The sequence below is a fragment of the Etheostoma spectabile genome, chromosome 17, assembly GCF_008692095.1.
Source record: "Etheostoma spectabile isolate EspeVRDwgs_2016 chromosome 17, UIUC_Espe_1.0, whole genome shotgun sequence".
Classification (NCBI taxonomy): domain Eukaryota; kingdom Metazoa; phylum Chordata; class Actinopteri; order Perciformes; family Percidae; genus Etheostoma; species Etheostoma spectabile.
Genome location: NC_045749.1, coordinates 13,749,314 through 13,768,541, shown reverse-complemented (window position 1 = coordinate 13,768,541; position 19,228 = coordinate 13,749,314). Strand labels below are relative to the sequence as shown.

The window sequence follows — 19,228 nt, the reverse complement described above, 5'->3', positions numbered from 1 at the left end:
CACACACACACACACACACACACACACACACACACACACACACACAAAGTTAAGATAGACAGCTTTGCCACCCACTAAATCTTGTGAGCTGAGTGTGGTCTTTCAACTAACTTTCCTTAAATTATGATGTGCAGAAAACACAGACACATACATATTTTCTCCTTCTCCTCTGTGATAAAAGTTGTCAAGTATTGCTTGAATAAACAAAAGATGGAGGGCGAAGACAGACAGGAGGTTTACATTCCTCTCTGCAGTTCAACCTTGCAGTCACAACATCATGTGAATGTATCAGTTTATTTCCCACCATAGGTGATTAATCAACACCTTGATAGTTTATTTGACTCATTCTGACTCCTGTCTGTAGGCCTTTATATTAACTCGCCAGACAAAAACCTACAAAGAAAACATTGTGTCTGTGAGCTACCTAATCAGAGCTTTGCACGTTTTCATATACTGTATATAAACTTTTGGTTCAGTATTTCTTACTGTAAATTAAAGTCCTCTCCAGTGTCTCTGGAGAGGTTTTCTGAAGGTGACCCACATTTAACACATAAAATAGACCAGTGTCTCCATTTTTCCACACTTTCTGAGCAAAGAGTGACAGCAATATCTGTCCCTACATAGATATATCTTTTTACACAAATAACAATGTTTGGAAAGATTGCTGGCCTTTGCTCACAATGCAAGGCAGAGAAGATGTTTTAATTAAGTCTTTTGTTTATTTTTGCAAGACACTGTAAACCAACTTCCTCTGAGATGCAAGTTTTTGGCACTGCTCATGTTTTGACATCCATGAAGTGTAGGCTATGGTTTTTCAAATGTTTGAAGGAAACTCCATTAAAAAGGGATTGATTTGCAGAGGAATAGAAGTTTGGAGCTTTCAAGTGGCTTTAGGTCCGTTCCATTATGCAAGGTCTGGTTGGACTGCACCCTGATTGCGACACAAAAACTCCCAAACTGTCTTGCTTCCTCTTCAACGCAAGCTATATCAGGCTGTATCTAACCAAGATGATTATGCAAAACACAAACACGATGGGTTAGATGGCAAAATGTGGTCCAGAACATTTTCATTGGAATGAGGGTGACTTCCTCCATTCTCTAACTAAAATGAGTTGTTTAGTGGCGCCATCTAGAGGACTAGAGCCTTGTGCAGCTGTGCATCAGCAGAGGGCGCTGTCCAATAAGTTAGTCATTGAATAGCGAGCACAATGCCTGCTCTGGCACCGGAAACGCTTGACTAGTGGCAATAACATACATGACATAAACTAAGCTAGTAATGTTGTGTAGCTGCGGGTTTTGTAAGTAATTTCTGTCATTGTCGCTTCGACGCTCTTAATGCACCCCGCTAGTCAACATCGACAACGTATTAACGCTTACTGTCCCTTGTATTACTCTGTATTTGTCGGTATGTTAGCTAGTTTAATTCAAACCGACTTGCTGCTGCTCGCCATACAGCTAAGTTAAGGATGTTATTGTTAGGCTCACTGTTGGCTTAGCATGCTAGCCGAGCCATATAAACAATAGATATTTATGAAAGACTTTCTAACTCAACTTTATGTAAATGTAATAACGGTCTACCTAACTTCTTGTAGTATGTTATTTATTGGAGTAAAACCAGGGCTTAGACGAGACTTAACATTATATCGTCTGTTTGACACGTGAATGACACACTTTACTCACTCCGTTCGCAGCTGCATCACTATGCCTGTGACGTTAGACGGTTCAGAGGACCAAGTGCCCTCCTCTTTATCCAGCCCTGCCAGTGCTGCCCTTACCCTGGGAGGGACAGACGAGGATGGGGCGACAGGGCGCTCAGCAATCTGCTCTTTACCTGAAAACAGTCAGGGCTCCGAGGTTGCTACAGCCTATCCTGCCAACATTGGACCTGGGGAGGGTAACAATGGTGAGCTATGCAACTCTCACCACAAGAGAGTAGGGAAGAGCATAATGAAAAGTGTTGATCTGTCAAACTGATTAATGTTAACCACAAAGAGTCACCCATGGCTATTTCATGCGTCCATGTATTGCGATCTGTGGTGTGGCACAGGTGGTAAGAGGTCTGGAGCCTTGCTGCAGATTGACCGACAGCGTATTCAAGCAGCATCTGCCAGTTCTGGGGCAGATGAACTTCAGGGCCTTGGTGTTGCTGTGTATGACCAGGACGTCCTTGAGCAAGGTGTCCTTCGTCAAGTGGACGAGGCAATCCAGGAGGCCAGTCAGGCTACTGCTAAAGCTGAGGCTGAGAAGGAATACCACTCTGTACTTGATGATGTCAGGTAAAGGATAATAACTGCAATAAAATATAGACTTCTGCTATGGTTTTCCTCAGATTTCCTCTAGGCAAAATAGTTGTATTGTATTAAAGTGTTCCTGTGAAAGTCCTTCAATCTAAGTCTTCATAATTTGTACTGATACCAGTATCATATAACGTTTTGCTTGGTAAAATGTTAAGATCATGTTTTGTTTTGTTGTTGTTTGATTATTGTTTTTAAATGAAAGATCGTCCTGGTTAGTAGCACTGGTACAAGCATAATTATCTTTCAGTTTTCTCCAAGACTTATTAACAGTAGTATTTTTTACCCTGGATCAGATGTAAGCAGGCTCTGATGACGAAAATAAAAGAGATCTTTTGATTTCAAAATAACAATAAACCTTTTAAGGGACTAATAAATCTTCCTCTTTGTTTATAAAATTGTATGTTTCAGGTCCATCACAGTATCTCTGAAACAAATCAACAAGATTATCGAGCAACTGTCTCCTTATGCTGCCTCCAGCAAAGATATCAGTAGGAAGATTGAATCTGTCAAACGACAAAAAGAAAATAAGGTAAAATACAAAAATATGGGAAATCCTAAAATTAAAATTGTATGATTTGCATAATAAATGTTACATCAACATAACATTGGAAGGAACTGTCATGAAGATTAAAACACCTTTTAATTCAGGAGAAACAGCTGAAGAAAGTCAAAGCCAAACAGAAGCGACTTCAGGCCGTTTTGGGAGGAGAGGACACCAAAAGGGTGGAAGCTGAGCTTTTGGCAGAGGATGATGAAGAGGAAGGTGAGGTGTCTTTTAACCTGAGGTTTCTTTTTAATGTATTAACTAAAAACATTGAAAACTCATTAATGAGGGGAATCAGTACTGAGTCACATAAGGCAAAAAAGTCCTCCCTGCTTGCTATAGATAATGTCGAACCAGGGTCATGTTTAGCTCTGCCCCAAGTGTAACAAAACAAAGCAAAAACAAGAACAATGCAAAGCCTTAATAGCATTTGCAGTTATGGTTGCCAAGAAGGCTATTCTGTGGCATTCCTTTGTTTAAGGAATTGTCAGAGAAGATTGCAAGTGAAAGCTTGAATAAATAACGGGTGGTTAAAAATACACTGTAAGGTGCAGCGATGGCTAAAGATGTTCATGTTCATATATGTTACATCTTCAGCACATCACCCTGACACACCCACCATAATATATGTGAAAGGTTTTAAAAGATGTACACTGTAATAACAAAAATGGCACAAATTTGACCAAAACATTTTCCCATTGAACTTTCCGCTGGTGTTTTCATTGTGACACCTGTGTTACATTTACTGTTGAAATGTTTTGTCTCCAGTTTACATGTTGCCATGTATGTTTTGCAATAGCCTTCGAGATCAGCTTGCTCCTGATTGATGGGTGTGTGGAAGTGAATATCCAACATAACCATGTTATACAACACAACACTCTTCCAAACAGCTGTCAACACTTTTTCGATGTTCTCAGAAAAGGACACAGCAATACATAACCAATTCTGTTTGGGATATACATTATGCTGTGTTTTGGTAGAGTTGAACATAAACCTAATAAAAAGCCATCATCACATCACAGAGACATAACAGAGATGGCTAATAGACATACGTATTTAAAAGTTGTAACCTTAAAAGAGCTGTGTCAAATGTGATTCACTGCTGATTTAACCTTCCCTTGAAAAATGTCTGAACACAAGTTCATTTCTTTGTTTGTTGTCAGATTGAACAAATCCATGTAAATTAGCTGCACACATAGCCTAAAGGTGCACTGTGAAGTTTTCTTGTAAACCAGAAAGGTTATGTATACATTCAGTGTTTATCAACAAAATGTATTTTTCTGCATTCTGAGGTCTAACAATTGTTAGACCTCAAATCTGTTTGTTCTCATAGAGAACAAACTGCTTGCACACATATTTGTCGTCATATGTGGGCCCTGCTAATCAAAACATTACTTCATAGTGCTACTCAAAAAAAACAAAAACAAAAACTCCGTAGGACAACCTTTTAAGAACCAATACTCAACATTTCTGTATCTAACCCTGCCTGATTTGTGTGTTGTACCAGAAGCTGGGCCGTCCACACTGGGCAGCATGCTCATGCCTGCTCAAGAGACCGAATGGGAGGAGCTTATCCGGAAGGGTCACATGACTCCTTTTGGAACACGAATCCCTCAGAAGGAGGAAAAAAAGGAGCCTCGCAAAGTGATGCTTGTCGAGAACTCGGCCTTTGACTTATACTTGGCGGACCAGGCCAAGATGGCTACTGAGAGGAAGAGAGTCCCTCTTCTAAAAAAGAAGAGGAGGTCCGGACTCAGCCCTGGTGAGGCCAAGGGAAGAAACAACAGAATTGTTACCTCTTCCAAGGACAAAAAAATGAGGAAGCGTATACGAAAGCTCCAGATAACGGCTTTGAAAGCCCATCCTAAGGCTCGACCTAAGACTGAGCCACAGCTCCCTAAACCAAAGAGGAAGCATCACACTGAGGGAGTGGAAACAGACAGTGAGGGGTCAGAATACTTGCCCAGTGATGAAGGCATAGATCCTGACCAAGAGGAAAGAGAAGCCATTGAGGAGGGCTTTGGGGAGCATGATAAAGAAGAGTATGAGTTGAAACCGTACAAGAAAAAAAGTGAAGGAAAAGGGAGGAAAAAAGTAAAGAAAAAAGAGGAGAGTGATGAAGAATACTGCCCTGAGAGTTCAGATGAAGAGGAGGATGTGAAGGGTAAAGACAAAAAAAAGAAAGATGATGGAGATGTGGAGTGCTACAAACAGAGATTAAGGTATGATCATAAACTTGGTTAAATGATTGATCATTGTGGCCCCTAGCTTTGTAATGTGTTCAGTTTCTGAACTGTAGATGTTAGACGGTTGGATGCAAAGGTGTGAAAAGTTTTCATCATACGTCCACGCCTGTAAATGACCTGCTCCACAAACACCAAAATGAGCCTTTAACATTGCATGACATTTGCAATAGCAGTGGTGGAAATGTTCTATTGTTATTCCCTTTAGTTAAGGAGAAAGGCAGTTGCTTTCTGCTGGCTCCGTAGTGCAGAAGGAGAGTTAATCCCAGATGAGATTGGCAGCTGTTTCTTGACTAAGCAAATTCACTCCCTGCTCTTTTTCTCTCTATGCTCTCACACTGGCCTAATTATCCTACTGCACATGGTTCTATACACTCACTCACTCTAATGCTCAAATTAATGGAAGAGCAGCCCTAATGCGATTTCATATTTATAGCTGCCAAATAAATTGTGTTGGCATGTGTCTTTTTTTTTTTACACTATAGTGATTGAATGTCAATTCAACAGCATAGACGTGGATGGTGAGGCTAGCTTATATGAGGAATGATATTAGAGCGGGTGGTATTTGTAGTTGGGTGGAGTGGGGGCAGAGAAGTGTAATTAACTGAACCAATGCTTAGTCTTGACTTAATTAGAGAGTGTGGTCTCCCAGGCCCAGCTAAAGGACCAGTTTCGTGGCCGGGTGACAGGACCAGGCCCAAATGAAGATGGATTCTTATCCTCTCCACCTCACACCTTTCTGGGGAACTCGCACTACTAATTGTCTGTATCAATCTTCATTTGCTGCGCGACGACTGTGCCTCTAACTGCCCTCTCTCCTGAACACAAAACTGTTCTCCTTTACATCTCCCTTTTTCCTGTAATGTTCCATCGCTCGAGGGAAATACCCACGACTTAAAACGTTTGCTGTCCATACACTTGTGTAGGCAAGTCTTAAAATAAATCAGTGAGGGCAAGAGGTGCAAATGGTACATCAATTCATCCATTCTCTATACCTGCTTACCCTGTTCAGGGTTGTGTGTAGCTGGACCTATCCCACTATGCATAGTGACCTGGACAGGTCACTAGTCTATCACAGGGCTAATGCCTATAGACAGAGACATCTTTTTTAAGCTTGGATAACCAAATTATTTTAATTTTGGATGTATAAACACAATATCAATCACTGAAAGTTTAGTCCAAAATATTATGAAGCAACAGTTAAGCTACCAATGACCAGCCAACTAGCTGTTTTAAGTCGTTGTTCTTTGACTTCTAGCTCAGCGAGTTGTCTGTGTTCACTGATATTGGTTGAAGCACCTCAAAGATCTTCACAGTAAATAACAGAGAAATGCATTTTACTGCTAGATGTGCTTCATTAATTTGTACTCATTCTCTTACAAGGAAATGGAAGCGACAACGTCTTCGAGACAGGGAGGCAAAGAGAGAAAGGGGCGAAGTGCTAACAGATGACAGTGATGAGGAATTTGACGAGGGCTTCAAAGTACCTGGCTTCTTGTGGAAAAAACTTTACAAGTAAGTGTTCAATGTGAAACGTTGAGTTAACTCAAATATCCACACACTGTTGTACACAAATGTTTATAAATGTCTACTAAAGAAGTGATAGCATTTGAATAATAGCTGTAAAACAATTGGTGTATAACAATATCTACAACAAACCTACTGCTTTTGACTTTTTAAACCTTTTCAAATTGTAAATATTAACCAAAGATTATTTCATCAAGACACCATAATCTTGGTTCACTTACTGCTAAAAGGTCACTAGTATTCATTTGTAAGTCATTTTGTCAATCTGTTGTTTGTTTGTTAACAATTATTAACTGTTGCAACTTGAGTTTAGCTTAGTCGATAACTATTGCTTTGCCAAGCCAACCCTTAGTTGTGATTGTGTCTTTTCTGAACTTGCTATTTGGCATGGATTTAATAATATAGTACTATATTAATCACAAGTCATTAATGTAGTTTTTGCTTGCAAGTACGACTAAATATTTTCTCTGGACGGTAGGGATTGTGTAATTTGACGACAAGCATGTAATTGAACTAGATTTAATGTAAAATTTGGTATGATTACTTGGCCAACTTGTCATGTGTGTTGCACAGTTAGTACCTGTGATGCACTGGTTTGGTAATGTTTTGCATATGTGTGTAACATTATCAGGTATCAGCAGACCGGTGTGCGGTGGATGTGGGAACTTCACTGTCAGCAGGCAGGAGGCATCCTGGGAGACGAGATGGGATTGGGTAAAACCATCCAGGTGATCTGCTTTCTGGCTGGACTGAGCTACAGCAAACTGAGGACCAGAGGATCAAACTACAGGTACACACACACACACACACACACACACACACACACACACACACACACACACACACACACACACACACACACACACACACACACACACAAACTGTGGCCAGAGACTTTGTGTCTGTATGGTATGAATATTTGATTAGGGGGATTTCAGCTTGAGAGTGTTCATCTGAATTATTAAACATGTTTCAATTATCAGACTTTTCACTTTCTTACTGCAGACATCAGAGAAAACACTGACACTCTGGTTGTGTGTGTGTTTGAGTAGCGTGTTCATGAACACTTAAAATGAATTTTGGACCGATAAACTGGGGGTGGAGCAGGTGTGGGACAACAAATCAACCATGGAAAACATGACGCTGTGGTGGCGATCATCTTGTTTTACTGCTCAAACAACAGCCGTGTATCTGGGAAGGTGGAGCTTCTCTGATGGTCAATACTCTGTCTACTATAGACGCCCACAAATTGATTGCTTGCAAACTCAATTATGGCCAAGTATCAATAGCTTCCACCAAGCAGAGGTTCATACCAGCCCATTAGTGTATCTTTATGCGTATGTGTCTGTGTTTGACAAAGCACTTGTAAATCTTTACAGAGGAGCTGAGCATGTGTACATGCACCTTTTGTAGATTTATTCACAGAGAGTGTGTGAAGCAGTGGGGCTAGACTTTGTAGTAAGATCATTCTGCTGCATTATTGTACCTGGACACTCAGCTTCTGCTATTTCCCTTATGCATCCCACATTGTGCATGCAAGCAAAGCTCATTTTCACTTATTGGGAAAAAGCCTTTACTTTCTATAATTTGTTATGGAAATGATGACTGTAAGTAGCTAACGGAATTTGCTGAGGTTATCCAAAGTTAAATGAACCTTACGTTCCCTTGTTACCTATCTTAATCGCAGGTTTGCAAATAAACAGCTCTGTACCGTGTGTTTGTTTGTAGGTATGTTGGTTTGGGTCCGACGGTCATTGTGTGCCCAGCTACAGTCATGCACCAGTGGGTAATGGAGTTTCACACCTGGTGGCCTCCTTTCAGAGTGGCCGTTCTACATGAAACTGGCTCGTTCACGAGCAACAAGGTAATCGGTGTTCCTGTGTAATTGATTTTAATAATTTAGTTAGCCTCTGGGGGGCACTAGAGGTTTGTTGATGTAGCATTATCTCCTAACCTTCTCCCCTCTTCACCTCTCCTTCCTCAAACCACATTAAAGTAGATGCCCTACTTTGACGCTCAAGCTACCAGAGATGGTTAGTAATTGCACTGATGAAAAACTGCACTGATGTGTTTTTTTTTTCTTCTCTGTTATAGGAAAAGCTTATTCCAGAGATAGCATCATGTCATGGTATCCTGATAACCTCATATTCAGCTGTGAGGAATATGCAAGACACCTTGCAGCGCTTTGATTGGCACTACGTTATCCTGGATGAGGGCCATAAGATCAGGAATCCAAATGCCGGAGTTACCACTGCCTGCAAACAGGTATTGTTTCAAACACACATTCATGAACACACACATTATAACCACAACATTTGAAACCATACAATAGTAACAATGTTTACTTGTGAATACATTTAAACTATGCTAAGTTAGAAAGTCTTTTGGTTATCTAGATCATCCCTTTCCACGTTCCTACCTATAATAATCTATGTATTTACTTCCATTCATTCTTGTAGAGCAACTTCAAAAGTGTTAGGACATCACATTGATCTTAACTCTCATGATGTCCTCGGGTCAAATTTGACCCGTTTTCAGTTTTTTTGTCACAAAAAAGTGCCTTTGAAATAAGCTGAAAATGTCAACACTAGAAATATCAAACAACTTTGGGAAAAAACATCAAAAAAGCACCCACAAAATTGAAAAAGTGACAATAATGGCAGAAAAAGTGGTAACCTTTTTTTCATGGTTGAGGGAAGACAATACAAGGGTTATGGAATAACATACTTTCTCTCTTCCCTCTCTAGTTTCGCACTCCCCACAGGTTTATCCTGTCAGGTTCTCCCATGCAGAACAATTTAAAGGAGTTGTGGTCTCTGTTTGACTTCATATTCCCCGGCAAATTGGGGACATTGCCTGTCTTCATGGAGCAGTTCTCTGTGCCAATCACAATGGGAGGATACAGCAATGCCTCACCTGTACAGGTACTGGTATACACACAAATCCACAATTAGGATTTATTTAATAATTGTTTTAATAATAAGAGAAATCAGAAACCAGGTGTAAGGACTGAGCATAACTGTCATTTTGCTTTGTCTTTACATTTTGGATTGTACAATTTGATTTATATTGACCATATTTATTTAAAACTAAAACAAAGTATTTTACTTTCAAAATATGAATAGGATAACATAAAAAGCCATAATTCTTATTTCCATTAAGGACTAAAGCTTATGGGAATAGAAGAAAAAGGATGCCAGGTGTGTTGGATCAGGGTAGACAGCCAGGGCGGCCCAAATTATGCGATTGGTTGGAAATGAGAAAGGGCAGTCATCACAGGTTGCTGCACACAATGACAACAGAGATTTGACTCTGTCTTTTTAAAGAATTAGATGTTTAGCACTTAAGGTCATTGTAATGCATTAATCCCGGGTTGTGACCCAGGTGATCTCTGAATTGTCATGTCACCAGGGATATACCATGTTGACTGTCTTGGTTTGAATTTCCAAAAGAGAAGGTTGACCCTGATCAGACAACCCTGGCCAAACCCTGGTCAATGGTGTCAAAGAGGTAAACGTTATCTGTAACCATAACAATACCATAACAAGGGAAGGAGCAATGACTTGCCAAGGTGTCACTTGAACAATAGTCACACACATGCGTGTACAGACACAGTACTGCAGAGCAAGATGAAAGCAAGTCAGAAGGGGAGATAGTGGAGCAACAGAGTTATTAAGTGCAGTGCAGGAAAATGTAGGTCCATGCAAAGGAACTTCAGTACATCCCTTGTGTGTGTGAGAGGGAGAGGCTAAAGTGGAGAGCCAGTGAGCTAAATTGTAGCCCTTTGTCATTAGTGCTCAATCGTTAATAACCCACTGACTGACTGTATGGATTTAATTATTTAAGCTTGCTATTGATGCTTCTTCCGCTGTCGATAATAAAAACCTTTACTAATTATTAATGTTATTAAATGGTCAGAGAGGGCTAAGCACTGCTGCCTTATCCTCTTCTCGAAATTCTCAGAACAGCAAAGCGGGTCCTTGACTGATGAACTAGATATATGTAAAATTGCATGTGGATGGGGTGGTGCTGGATGAACATGTGGATGCGGGATCCATTACTCAAGCATGCGTTTGCAGTCCCATGTGAATCCACTCAGCAGCTTGTGTATCTTTCTTATCACTGGATAATCTGCTGCCCTCCTCTTCTTCTTTTCCACTCTGACCTTTATTGAGCCCTAAATCCCACCATATTATTGTCCCCTCTAGCTTTGCCAAGGGTGACTTTGATCCCTCTGTGATCCCCCAGTGAGTTATTGTTTAAAAGGCTAACTGTCCTTTAGCACTGACTCTGGATGAGGGGAAGCAGGACATTTGCAGTAGAGCTTTTAGTGGGGTGGGACAGAGTGGTTCTCAAGCTCCCCCTCTGTTTCCAATGGAGCAGGCTAGTAGTACTGATGAAAGACGAGGTCTCCGTCCCTCAAGACCAATGGCACTCTGATCAATGTTTAATGGCTTGGCCTGCTGAGAGGGACAGCAACATGAGGGAGGTGATGAGAGAGGGCAGAGGAGGGGCTAAACGACAATCATGCCTCAGGACACTGACAGGTGTGTGTGTTTTGACACACTGAACAGACTGTTGTTTTAAAGCTGTTTGTTTGTGTGGTTTTTCAGGTCCAGACGGCATTTAAGTGTGCATGTGTGCTGAGGGACACCATAAATCCTTACCTGCTCAGAAGAATGAAGGCAGACGTTAAGGCCAACCTCTCCTTACCTGACAAAAATGAACAGGTATTCATCATACTCTAAGACATTTGACCCTGTTGTGTGTAGGTATTGAACAGCCTTTCACGTCTGGTTCTCTTAACTGGGGAGGTGTTTATCTGATTGGATGTGACTGTATGTGCCACGTCTAAGGAGTATTTGATGAATGTGCATGGCCCTTGTCAGGTGAAGCCAGCTAATAAAGTCCTAGTAAAGTAAAAGGAGCAGGTATTCATTAAGGTGGCTGGTCCCTGGTCTGTCCAATGCAGCTGATGGTGGTTGACTCCTCAGTCCTCTTCAGCTCATTAAGTCAGTCCCTCGGGACAGCAGTGGCTCCAAAAACACGTTGCTTCCCTCTAATTTATCTTCTCACACAATGCACTTCATCAAGGGGTTTTCAAGCGGATGCTCAGTGCTTATTACACACTTTTACGTGTGTGTGTGTGTGTGTGTGTGTGTGTGGGTGTGTGTGTAGGTTCTGTTTTGCAGATTAACAGAGGACCAGCGGCAGGTGTATCAGAGCTTCTTAGATTCCAAAGAAGTCTACCAGATACTTAACGGGGATATGCAGGTAACCCTTGCTTTCATTTTTAAACCGATCTCACTCTATTTGTTTATGCTTCCTCTGTTTGGGCTCTTTGTGTTGACCCATGTTGCATTATAAGGACAAGAAGAGCAAAACTCTCAGTCAATGAGAAGGCGTCCAGGAACAAGACTTGCCCTATTCATTATTTAACCTTCCGATGAATATCAGTTCACTTCTCTCACTCACAGCCCTTTTGTGTATATTTTTATGCTGTCTTGTACACTTGATGAACAACACCTTGAAGTGCCATCTGTGGAATTCTTTTTTTTTTGCAATCTATATTTTGTTAAACACCTAATAGCTTGACTTTTGTATTCTTTAAGATGCTCTCTTTTAAGGAAGCTGTGTAGTTGATCCTCTTACATTAGCTAGACCCTGGAGAGAAAGACTCGACCATTTATCACCACTGACCAAATTGACGTGTTGGAGAGCCAAGGCTGACCACTGCAAAGTGTACATACACACACACACGCTCTTATAGACATATTCAGTGGTCACTCTCAGTCCATTAACCACCATTACTAATGCTGTGACCATTGAGCCTTCATCAAGAAACACTGACTTTTTGTTTGTAAATAAATTATGTAACTAATTCCTGTAGACGTAAATGGTGTAAATGTTTAATTTCTTTTATGGTGCAATGCTGTTAAATCTTCCAAGCTTTTTTTCTGCCCGTTTTGTAACCTGCCACCAATTCTGTTTTCATAAAAATAACACACTTTCTTTTCTTTTTTTTGGTGCTGTTTAGGTGTTCTCAGGTTTGATAGCATTACGTAAGATCTGTAACCACCCGGACCTTTTCTCGGGCGGCCCCCGGATCTTAAGGGGAATCCCTGAAGACCAGCTAACTAAGGAGGAACACTTTGGCTTTTGGAAACGCTCAGGCAAGCTGATAGTGGTTGAGTCACTGCTGCGACTCTGGTTCAAGCAGGGCCACAGAGTCCTGCTCTTCACCCAGTCTCGACAGGTTAGGAACACGTTGCCGTGACTTTGTGATTCACCTATCTTGCATAGGCAAGACATGTAATTTCTTCCCAGTGTCAAATTAAATTATGTCTTATATTGTCCTGTGACTTCTGAGAGAGAGAGAGCGAGAGAGAGAGAGCGAGAGAGAGAGAGCGAGAGAGAGAGAGAGAGAGAGAGAGAGAGAGATCCCAGCTGTTGCAGTCAATACCAATGAGATTATACCTCTGAGGAAACCTGAGACCCTCCCTGTCGGTATCTTTGTCCATGTAATATTAATCTGCTCTAATCCTTTTAGAGATTATCCAAACCTTAGCCCCTCTTTTTCTCTCTGTTTCTCTCCCTGTCTTCCTTTTCTCCCTGTCTCTCTGCTGTCTTTATCGTCTTTTCCTCTCCAGATGTTGAACATCTTGGAGGTATTTGTGACAGAAAATAACTATTCATACATGAAAATGGACGGCACTACCCCGATAGCTTCCCGACAGCCCCTCATCGCTCGCTACAACGAGGTAAGGATGATTTATCCCTAATGGCTCTAAGTGTTTCCCATGAAAATCCCGTCCTGAGGGACAAAATGCTTCAATGGAACCCTGCACACCCTGAGGTGGAAACACTTATTGATGACAATCTGTTCTTCAAACTGGACGTACCTTATTGTCTTTGTCTTCAGTAGAAAGATTTTTGTAATTATCAAACCCTGTGATTCTGTTAAAATGCATGGCGAAACCTACCAGTATTTTGGAGTTTGAGTCATATTTAATATGATGCAAAGTCAGACTTTTTTCTTCTCTGCAGGGTGAATCAAGTTACAAAAAGCCAGGTTTAGATTAAGCTATTTGATTCTCTTTAAATAGGGTTTAATGTTAGAGAACAGGGTATTGTCGTCTATAACATGTAATTTAATTACTGATGTAATTTATTTATTTGATTATATACCAAAGTGATGATCGAAAGGAGTATACAATTTGACATGATGTTCATTAATTGCTGACATTTTTTTTTTGCAGGACAAATCCATTTTTATCTTTTTGTTGACCACTAAAGTCGGAGGTCTTGGAGTCAATTTGACTGGAGCCAACCGAGTCATCATCTATGACCCAGACTGGAACCCCAGTACCGACACACAGGTTTAACAGATGCACACACTCAATAATTCAAAGAAAACCTTAACTAGGGGCAGTATTTTTAATGAATTTTTAGTATTTTACTCATGTACTTGTATTTCCTCCATTTCTAGTGCATGCTTTTTCTGCTTCTTGCTGTTTTTTCCTTTTTTATTTTAAGACTGAAACAAACTTGACTGTGTTTCAAATAATTTACATTAGCAATTCATTTGAATGTGTTGTGTTTTTCATAGGCACGGGAGCGAGCATGGAGGATTGGTCAGAAGCAGCAGGTGACCGTCTACAGACTGCTGACCGCAGGGACCATCGAGGAGAAAATCTACCATAGGTCAGTCAGAGTGCAATTTTTCTTTTGTTCATGTTTAGTCCTAAGCTCTGCTATTGTGATATTCAATTACAGAACTTGATTAAAAAGTCCTGAACTGGCCTTTGTTCTTTTTCTAATGCACTCTAGCATTTTATTTATCTTTCTGTTGACTTCACACGTTTGTGAATATTGGTAATGAAATGACTAATTGCTCACATCATTGCTGTATTACTACTTGCACTTCCCCAGTTCTCAGTAATTGAAAAGCTTTCCTGCATTACTAAATGGCCAATCTAGGACTTGTAACTGTTGGTCCGTTTGGTTTGGGTCTGTAAAGTGCTTTCCAAAAGCAAGTTGAAAGATCTGCAGGGATTTTATTTTGATACCTGCAGTAGTGCGGTTAACTAATTTTCGCATCCATCAGCCAAACTACTCTGTGGTGACAGATGATCAGGGTTGCGTGCTGAGGTAAAATAACAAATTACACACAAGTATCTAATTCTGTATTGTGTCTGTTGAATTTCAGGCAAATCTTCAAACAATTTCTGACCAATCGCGTTCTGAAAGACCCCAAACAAAGACGCTTCTTCAAGTCTAACGACATCTATGAGCTCTTTACTCTGTCTGACCCCGATGGAGGTCAGGGAACAGAGACCAGTGCCATATTTGCAGGTCTGCATAATTTCCATGTGCTTTTTTTCATTATGCTCTTTCTAGAGAAACATTTATTATCTTATTATTAGATCATCTGAATTTATTTTAGTTTAGAAGAAATAACTTTATGTTTAATATTATGTTGATAGCTAGTAAAAAAGCCCTTACAAGAAAGTGGTTGACAACAAGGCTGAGGATTTGTTCGATGTCATTCATGATGTTTATGTGATGGAGAATCTTACTTTCACTGTAGGACTTGTACTGGATACATTTAAATACTTGGATCAGTATCCACACCCAGACCAGAATTAACTTAATTAAAACATCTAATTTTCATGTCACCTCCCCCAAGATCTTGTTGAAGCCACTTAACTATTTTTTTTAAGTTGTCAATCTTTTCTAGAAGTACATATATTCAACGTGACTTTCATATTATTTTATTATTATTATTATTATTAGTCATCTGCTTTTTTATTTTCTTAGTAGTTTATTTACTTTATGATTTACCTTTGTTAGTGCAAATGCAGTTTACCTTTTCATTCACTTTTTCATTTTCATTTTTTTATTCCTGTTTTTTAATTTACTTATTCATCTTTTGGTTAATTTTATTTTAGTTTTTTTTATATATAACATTGGAAAATGATGGATGTGTTGTGCTTTATTGTGTACATCAACTGATATTCCAAAAAAAAAAAAACGTTTGGAAGAATTCACCAGATTGGGTTTGTTTTGATTGTCATACAGGTACTGGTTCTGATGTCAAGGCACCCAAGAAACCTCAGAGGCCAAGGCCATCACACATGTTAAACCATGGCAGTCATATACAGAACCAGTCCTCAGCCAACCAGAATGAAGCTGGTGCAGGCAGCAGACACATTCCTGCACTAAGAGATGGAAACACTCCGTCCAGTAAAAACTCTCCGGGTAAACCAAATGGCCCAACAGAAAGTCAAATTACCAACCAAAATGGTCAGGATGTAGAGCCAAATCTTTCAGCAAATGCACAACATACAAGAAAAAATAATAGAGACTGGGACGCAGCCAAGCCAGCAGTTAGAAACACAAAGTCATCCGGCTCTCACCAACACAGAGACATAGACTCTGTCCTGGCTAGTCCACAGAAACACAGGGAAAAGAGGAAGCACTGCGACTCAGCTGACTCAGACAAACATAAGAGGCGTAAACACTCCAAGGGTTCTCGGTTTGAAGGCCACCGCATCTCTCACTTAGTGAAGAAAAAGACTTTTAACAAAGCGGAGAGTGAAGACAATGAGACAGAGAAGAAATTAGACGATTACGTCTTGGCAAAGCTCTTCAAGAAATCTGGTAGGCTTTTTGTGCACAACCCCCATCAGCCTTATCAGACATGGTTCCTTTACTAAGTCTTACAAAACAATAAGCTTCTTTGTTGACACTTTTTTTCTCAAGGTATCCACAGTGTGATGCAGCATGACAGCATCATGGAGTCCTCCAACCCTGACTATGTTCTCGTGGAAGCAGAAGCTAACAGGGTGGCCAAAGATGCCCTGAAAGCGCTTAAGGTTTCTCGCCAGCAGTGCCGGCTGTCCTTCAACAGACCCCCTCCTCCACCTGCAAGGTATACAGTCTCACACTGACACACGGTTTGTTTAGGGCGCCACTAATCTCATGTCAAATAAACATATCAGTTTTTTCCCTTGTTTGCTGTCTCAGGAAACGGTTTGGACAAAAGAATAATTCTCTCCTGGTTCCACCTTCTGTTAAATCTGTCCCCACTCCAAGCAAATGCAAGGTAACAGCACTGTTATTATGAAAAAATATAGTTAATTTTCATTTGTGAGGCCATGTTGTGTGAATTCATCCGTTTCTCTTATAGGATGCTGCTATTGTGAAGAGGTCTGTGTCAAAGAAGCCTGGTTCGGGAGCTCATTTCAGTGGGGAGGGCGCAGAAAGTGACTCATTCTCCGCCCCACTCTCCTCCTCCTCCCTGCTGGCCAAGATGAAAGCCCGGAATTACCTCAGCATGCCCTCCAGCCAAAGAGAAGAAGCAGAAGAAGAGGAGGGTGGCTCCGGAGTTCCAGGAACAAGCTCCCCCCCACCTCCGCCCACTGAGCATGACGAGCTGTTGGTGGATGTGCGCAACTTTATAGCCTTCCAGGCGAATGTGGATGGACAGGCGTCCACCCAGGAAGTGCTGGAGTACTTCAAACCAAGATTGACCGAGAAACAGGCGCCTGTCTTCAGAGAGCTGCTCAGGAGCATCTGTGACTTCCAGAGGACTTCTGGTCAGGAGGGCATATGGAGACTGAAGGAGCGTTTCCGCTGAGTGAAGCACAGAAGCGACTGAACTGTGATGCATATTTGAGTACTTGTCAACTATACGTCTGTAGAGTTCAAGCCTAGAATATATTTTTTGTTATGTTCTGTCAAATTGAGATGTCTAACAACAACAAAATCACAATAGATTGAAATGGGTTTGTCATGGAAGGACCATATTGTAGGAAAGACCTTTAGTCATATTATTATCAGTTCATTATCTGTTAACTACGTCTTTAAGGGAAAATCTGTTGCAATGTGAGATGGTTTGAGATTTGTTCTTGTTCACATGTTACTGCAATTGCTTCAGTTCTTTGTTGTTCCTGGTTATACTTGAATTTACTTGTTTTATATTTGCCTGAAAGTTAAAACTGTAATACATTGAGTAATAATTTACTTGGAGATATGTGTTTGCTTTCAAATTCCTTGTAGATTTAACTGCCTCACTTGTCTCATATTTTGTAACATTCCTCTTTAAAATATAATTGTAATTTTTCTAATTTCTGTCTTCTTAAACCTTGCAAATATATTGTGTGGGTGGGGGGGAAACTTCGGTAATTAAATGACCTACCTCCAACTATTTGTGGAAACATGGGCAAAAAGCAGAGTATTTTAGCTGTCATGTTTTATAAAAAATGAAAAGGCTAGTAATGCACTGGCTTGCATTTATCGTATGTAATAAACCGCTGTAAATGCTGTTTTTTCCAGTTCAATTGTTTGAGCAGTATTAGAGTAAAGGAAGACCAATTAGTCTAGACTATTACTTCGAAACAATGCCAGTTATTGTATGATCTTATATTATTGTATGTAAAGAAATTTGACACGTTTGTGGTAAATGATCACATTTAGCTAATGGTGGTAGATATGAAAGTTTCTATTTAATTTGATTAATCAAAAATGTAATCTGATTTAAGATCCCTGTCCCAGAAAGACCATCACGGAGTTTTACTTGCGTGTGGAGGTGTGGTGCTGACCAAGGTCCTGAAATGAAGTCTATAGAAATCATGTAAGAATGGGACTCAAAATCCACTAGACGTAGGTAAAGTTAACTTGTAAAATTGTTTCTAACCAATGAAGATGAGAGCGTAATTTCATTTAGTCACTTAAGCAATCATCAGAGGATGGAGAGGAAAGCCGCTGACAGGAAGCAGACACACACACACACACACACACACACACACTTCAGGCCTGCACTCTTGTCAGAGTTGTCTAGACCAAATATTGGGATAAAGTTATCAACCGTTATTTGATTTCAATTTTCTCCACGCACCTCGCCGAGGTCATAATAACAACTTTATTTTCAGTGGTGCATAAATTAATTACGCGCATTTAATAACTAAAATATCATTATATTCCCCCTTTAATAACATAAACGCTGCACGCCAGGGAAACCCTTAATAGCGCGGGGCCCTGTAACTGGCCATTATCCGCCTGTAATGATATTACAGAACCAATTACGCGCCATTAGAAGGGATTTTCTGCACTTTATGTGGTTTAGTCCAATCCCGCACTCCTCTTCTAAATTTCAGCTGCTTCTCGAAGCCTCATTTTGCCTCCACCTCAGAGACGCATGGCGTCTGCGCTCTGCCGTCCCAGATGCGCTTTAAAACTAATTGAAAGGGTCCCGCAGCAGATCATTTATCTGAGGAAGCGAAATAAATCGCTGGACCCCTTGCTGTGAACAAAATCAAAAATTTGGCCTTGTGAGTGTTCTACATGCTCAACCCTTGTAAAGTGGACCCCCTAACACACCCTGACGAGCAATTAACCCACCCGACAGTCAATCTAAAACCCAAAAGCAGCCATCCTCCTTTTTTTAATATATGAAAGAACCAAATAAAAAGTGCAGCGGGTATGTGTGCATGTTTATAGTTAGGGAATATGCTTGACTCTGGAATAACAATCACTTGTGATGAATTTTTTTTGGCACCAGAGCAGAGCTGCCGTTTACCACCCTGGGTATATCTCCCCTCTCTCCTTTTCTA

General features: G+C 40.5%; 1 protein-coding gene across 4 annotated transcripts; it reads left to right on the top strand.

The window, feature by feature from the left end:
- The first annotated feature begins 1,207 nt into the window (after positions 1-1,207).
- On the top strand, positions 1,208-17,950 carry ercc6 (excision repair cross-complementation group 6). 4 transcript variants are annotated; one of them, XM_032541366.1, is made up of 22 exons: positions 1,208-1,298; positions 1,692-1,903; positions 2,048-2,276; positions 2,706-2,826; positions 2,946-3,060; positions 4,352-5,063; positions 6,468-6,599; positions 7,243-7,401; positions 8,340-8,475; positions 8,706-8,876; positions 9,359-9,535; positions 11,225-11,341; positions 11,790-11,885; positions 12,649-12,867; positions 13,262-13,372; positions 13,871-13,990; positions 14,221-14,315; positions 14,821-14,966; positions 15,693-16,274; positions 16,377-16,545; positions 16,641-16,719; positions 16,804-17,950. In XM_032541366.1, exons 2-22 carry the CDS (start codon positions 1,702-1,704, stop codon positions 17,251-17,253), a joined length of 4,338 nt encoding a protein of 1,445 aa, XP_032397257.1. In that variant the 5' UTR covers positions 1,208-1,298; positions 1,692-1,701; the 3' UTR covers positions 17,254-17,950. The 4 variants fall into 4 exon arrangements, with proteins under 4 accessions (XP_032397257.1, XP_032397255.1, XP_032397256.1 ...); XM_032541364.1 differs by having other exon boundaries at positions 16,632-16,719; XM_032541365.1 differs by having other exon boundaries at positions 4,349-5,063.
- The last annotated feature ends 1,278 nt before the right edge of the window (positions 17,951-19,228 follow it).

Excerpts from the sequence above, each read along its gene's own strand:
- ercc6 (XM_032541363.1), top strand. The coding sequence starts at position 1,702 with ATGCCTGTGACGTTAGACGGTTCAGAGGACCAAGTGCCCTCCTCTTTA. Across the intron at positions 3,061-4,348 it reads AGAGGATGATGAAGAGGAAG|AAGCTGGGCCGTCCACACTG; the intron begins GTGAGGTGTCTT and ends GTGTTGTACCAG. Across the intron at positions 16,720-16,803 it reads CCACTCCAAGCAAATGCAAG|GATGCTGCTATTGTGAAGAG; the intron begins GTAACAGCACTG and ends TTTCTCTTATAG.